The sequence below is a fragment of the Theobroma umbraticum genome, unplaced genomic scaffold (assembly GCF_002168275.2).
Source record: "Theobroma umbraticum cultivar Fairchild unplaced genomic scaffold, ASM216827v3 scaffold_20.0, whole genome shotgun sequence".
Classification (NCBI taxonomy): domain Eukaryota; kingdom Viridiplantae; phylum Streptophyta; class Magnoliopsida; order Malvales; family Malvaceae; genus Theobroma; species Theobroma umbraticum.
The window spans coordinates 6,430,329-6,435,580 of NW_018397266.1; the positions used below are offsets into that span (position 1 = coordinate 6,430,329).

Genomic DNA, 5,252 nt, shown 5'->3' on the forward strand with positions numbered 1-5,252 from the left:
GAGTTGTAATTTTTTAAACTTGTAAAAGGTATTTTGGTCTTTATGATTTTTTGAGTTTATTCCTCAAATTATGGAATAGCTAATACCATAGGGGAGGATGGTATTAACTATTCCTTAGTTTTGGAGGATTTTGAAGAATAGCCATTTCTATGGAAGGGCTATTCTTTGGATTATATCTCAATCAAATAAAGGAATCAAAATTCCTTGAGAATTAAGCCATTCTCCCAACCAAACATGCTAAGTGCTTGACAAATACCGCCAAAGACTAATGCTGCAATTTCTTTTTTTTTTTCTTTAAAAAGGACAATTCAATTTTAGACGACGTTCTCTCCACTTCATTGGAGGAATGCCACGTCACCTTTTCACAAGACTATAGGTTGAAATTCAATCTGAAATCACTAGCATATCTCTACCACCAGATGGGGTTAAAGGAATAAGCGGTCCACATAAATTAATAGAGAGTTGCTCTAATAATTAAAAATCAATTACATTAATGTGACGTCAATACTCAAGTTCAGGTGTGGTGTGCATGATACCGTAACCATCCAAAGTAACCGACGAGCTCAGCCTTTAAAAACCAAGGCTCAAATTTTGCTCTTCATTCATACCGAAGGAAAAGAGAATTTTGAGTTCTTGCAAAAAGGGGAAAACACTAGATTAATACGGCGAAGAAGATGGACGCCAGTTTGGAAGCAACTTCTTTTGGTATTCCAGAGTACATTTTGAGCTCAAGTGGGCAGAGAATGCCGCTTTTGGGCTTTGGCACCGCAGCCTACCCACCTGTAGCCCCAGAAGTTACAAAGCGGGCAATTCTCCAAGCAATTGAGCTTGGTTATAGGCACTTTGATACGGCTTCTTTATACGGAACAGAGCAACCCCTTGGAGAAGCAATCATCGAAGCAATTTCGCTTGGCTTGATTAAATCTCGAGACGAACTCTTCATCGCTTCCAAGCTGTGGTGCAGCGATGCTCATGGAGAACTTGTTCTACCTGCCCTTCGGAGGAGCTTGCAGTAAGATACTTTCCTCTCGTATTTCCTCCATCTCGATATATTGTCCACTGACATGGTAAATTCTTTAGTCTAAACTCTACATTCTAAACTGTTTGTCCTGTAGAAATCTCAAGTTAGAGTACCTCGATCTCTATATTATTCACTGGCCTTTGAGCTTAAAACCAGGAATTTACGAATTCTCAATAAAGAAGGAAGACCTCCTCCCCATGGATTTTGGTTCCGTATGGGCAGCCTTGGAAGAGTGCCAGAGGCTCGGCCTTACAAAGTCTATTGGTGTCAGCAATTTTTCCAGCAAAAAGTTAGCAGACATCCTTGCCTTTGCGAAGATCCCCCCAGCAGTTAACCAGGTACAACTCTCCCTTTTCTGTCTGGCATACACCACCTGGCCTTCAATTTGGTCTGAACTTGGGGGTAGGGATAGTGAAGTTGTTACAATTTTTGCAAGGTGGAACTGAACCCACTGTGGAATCAGAAGAAGCTTAGAGAGTTTTCCAATGCAAATGGAATCCTGTTGACAGCTTACTCTCCGCTGGGAGCCACAGGGACCGTTTGGGGAAGCAGCAGAGTTCTGGAGAATCAGGTGCTGAAGGAAATTGCCACGGTAAAAGGGAAGACCATTGCTCAGGTGCTTTTATCCTTAAAATGAAAATTTTAGTACTGCTTTGTTTTTTTATATTTTTCCCTTTCATGTTTCGAGATTTTAGACCAATGAAAGACAAATTAAAGGCTGGTTACTAATCCAAAAACAGATATGTCTGAGATGGGCATATGAACAAGGTGTGAGTATGATAGTGAAGAGCTTCAACGGTGAGAGGATGAAGCAAAACCTCGATATATTCAGTTGGTCATTGAGCGAGGACGAGCTGCAGAGGATCAATGACATCCCACAAAGCAGGGCCAGCAATGGTGAAATTTTTACCTCCGAATATGGACCTTTCAAGACAATTGAGGAGCTTTGGGATGGAGAAATTTGATTTGTAATATTATTTCGGCTGCTACGAAATTTGTTTCTCCAAATATTTCCTTTGCTCTTTGCTGCCAGTATGATGAACACTTATTTCTAGTGCTTCACGGTTCTCTAGCAGAATCAGATAGTAGAAAACATTTAAAATTGTTCAGGGTTTAGAAAGATGAAAAAGCAGGCCTACATATAAAATATGGCTGGCATCTTACTGCTGTATAATAGAATAAGGATTTGATACTTATCATATTTGCCAAAATATTTTTTTACAATAATTATTTAGATTCAAACTCAAAATTAACGCTTATCCTAGAAAAGATTAAAAAAAAAAGGGATTTGATACTTATCATAAAATACATTTTGCTATTCTATTGCTACGCCTTCTGTTTTTTTTTAATAGTATTTGTCAAGAGAGATAATAGAGAGAGAGATCGCAATTTTGCATTGGATAAGGGTGATTTGCAAAAAAGGGAAAAAGATAGGCATATTTCTTAAAAAGATGATGTATTTTTAGAAAAAGAAAGGAGAAAGCTCTTCTCTAGAACTTTTCTTAAGCTCTTTTTTTAAAAAAAATTTAGTTCTTTAAAAAAATTTACTTTTTTAAAGAGCTTTTTAAAAATTCTGTTTGGTCTGACTTTTATTGTTAAAAGATAGATAAGCTAAAAGAAAAAAAGTTAAGCCAAATAGGCACTTACTTATACTTTAATCAAATTTAAAAAAAAATTAATGCTGTCAACATCCAATATTCTTATTTTAGTTCATATTTAAACTTAAAATACTAAACATAAAACTATAATACATAAAATATAAATAGTTAAATAAGATACATAAGATTTTACACAATGGTTCAACATATAAATAGTTTAATAATATTAACAAAAAGAAGAAGACAAAAGAAAACTTTATCTCCTCTTGATTTCACACAATAGTAATAGGTTGTCCTTGTCCTTCCTTATCCAAGCTCACAAGCTCATAAATTTTCTTTTAAGAATGACGTGTGTTTTATTGTTGATTTCTCACACAAGTGCGCGTGTCATTAACAAGTAATAAGTAGAAAGTAGGATTCATTCCTACAAAGAATTCAATTAATTCCCAATTGCTAACTACTAAAACTATAACACCCTAATCTTATGCAAACAACCTAATTATTAGAAAAAAAAATTAAAACTAATAACTAAAACTAATTTAAAATCTATCAACAAAATTATTTCTTAAATTCGAGTGACTACTGGACCTAAGATTATAATGTCCCTTAATATTTCACTTGATTATTGTCTCTCTCTCTCTCTACTTAGTTTAATGGATTAAATTGTTAACCTAGAGTCCTAATTTATTTACAAGTCTCTATCGAGTTTTTTATAAAAATATCTCTCTCAATTAATTTACTATACGTCTATGCATATTAAATTGAAGAAAATTCATTAAGTTCATGCTCTAATTTTAGCTACATATTGCTTATAGATGTATGTCTACCCTATATGCAGATCAAACCACCCAATCAACTAAGTACATTCAATTATAGGATATTCTATTTAAGGTCTATCTAAATTTCCTTCGTCAATGATTAACTTAGGTTTCCGATTCAATCTAATTGGTGGCCAATCAAATAGAAGCATTAAGAACATAATAGAATAAACAACTTAAATTCATCAAACATAAGAATTCATCAAACATAAGCAAAAGAAAGAAATAAATCAGACTACGTATTGAGTTCAATCATAATCTTAGATAAATAACTTAGTTCCCTTTCAAGTCACACATCATCATCAAATTAAGTTTAAACATTAAAATCAAACTAAGAAAATAAAAGAATAACAAAAAGATAATAAAACCCAAGAACTGTAATCTTGATCTTCCAAATCTTCTTAAGTCCTTCAAATTCTTCTCATCTTCAATGACTTTCTAGCTTGATTCTCAACCCTTAATCTTGTATTTCATTCTTTTCTTTAAAAGTCCTCCAAAAGGTTTTTTTATGGGGCTTTGAAGTCAGGCCAAGTGGAATAAAGAATGAAATCAATTCCGACTAAGATTTCCTCATCAAACTACATGAGCCACAGTTTAGCTCCACGAAAGCTACTGCCTTGACCAATTAATTAGCAGAAATCGTAATTGCTCTAGAACTGCTGCAGTGACAAGATTTTTAACCACCTTTCAAGCCAAACTGGATGAAGTGGTAAACATGAAAGTTGTAGCTTTTTTTTCTTAGCTTTCCAATGGTCCAAGAATCATCTCATTTAGAGTTTTGTAGAGAGAGTTATGGTTGAAATACCGAGACGTGTGAAGTGGAAGTCTGCACCTTCAAATTGCTCTTCTTCTTCCATCAAAATTCTTCCTTCACTAAACACATACAAAAGCACAAATAAATCAAGAACAACCTTTCTTAATCACATTAACACCAAATTAAGCATAAAATTAACTAAGATTATATTGACTCACCTAAATTAATTAACTTAAAATAATTTAAATAAAATCTACTAATTTTTATACATTACTGTAAGACCTAAGCTAAATTACTATTAAAAATAAGCCTAAATAACACCATATCATAGAGTTTTTTTTTTCAACACCATATCATAGAGTTATTATGTTTCAGTGGTAAGTTATAGAGAAGAAAGTGAAGTAAAAAGTATGTTTCTGTGGTAAGTTACAAAAAAAAAGGAGTAAAATAAAAATAAAAAGACAAATGAGATGGGAAAAAGAAAAAGAAAGAAAGAGAAAGAGGTGTGGAGAAACTTAAGAATTAAGGTAAAATTGAGTAAGGCTTGTGGGACCATTTTATTATTTTTTATTTATATTAATTACTAAATAAAAAATCATTTTGAGAGGGCTATTAAAATAATATATAAAAAATAAAAAATTTCAAAAATGTTGGGGAGGCCACAACCTCATAAATATACTACTCTCCGAGGCCATCAAAAAAATATAATAAATAAAAATGTTCAAAATTTTTCCAAAAGTATATGACCCTCCACCACTAATGCCTTTCACTTTTAGTTTCAAACTCTTGGTAAAACAAAGTAAGCAAAAGGCCAAAGCACCTTTCTTATATAATCATATATGAAATATCTAAAAATTACAAAGCAGATGAAGGAAAGAGGGTTCTTGACTTGTTTTTTCTTGTATGCTACCAACCACATTTGGGTACTTTGATAAACAAAAAAGCAAAATAACACTAGTATTGGAAGAAACAGTGACAAAGAAAAAAGGAAAAGAAAACATTATATACGAAGGGATTCTTATGATAGAGAGAGGTGTGTTGCAAATAGGTGAAAAAAATGT

The 5,252-nt window shown here is 33.1% G+C and overlaps 1 protein-coding gene across 1 annotated transcript; it reads left to right on the forward strand.

Moving 5' to 3' along the window:
- The first annotated feature begins 576 nt into the window (after positions 1–576).
- On the forward strand, positions 577–2,232 carry LOC110423180 (non-functional NADPH-dependent codeinone reductase 2-like). The gene is made up of 4 exons (XM_021437334.2): positions 577–1,012; positions 1,116–1,359; positions 1,458–1,637; positions 1,762–2,232. The coding sequence occupies exons 1-4, from the start codon at positions 675–677 to the stop codon at positions 1,984–1,986; spliced, it is 987 nt and encodes a 328-aa protein (XP_021293009.1). The 5' UTR covers positions 577–674; the 3' UTR covers positions 1,987–2,232.
- Positions 2,233–5,252: the final 3,020 nt, after the last annotated feature.

Bases quoted from the DNA above. Each gene is read 5' to 3' on its own strand.
- LOC110423180 (XM_021437334.2), top strand. From the start codon at position 675: ATGGACGCCAGTTTGGAAGCAACTTCTTTTGGTATTCCAGAGTACATT. The intron at 1,360-1,457 runs GTACAACTCTCC...AATTTTTGCAAG, and splicing joins TCCCCCCAGCAGTTAACCAG to GTGGAACTGAACCCACTGTG. The intron at 1,638-1,761 runs GTGCTTTTATCC...ATCCAAAAACAG, and splicing joins AAGGGAAGACCATTGCTCAG to ATATGTCTGAGATGGGCATA.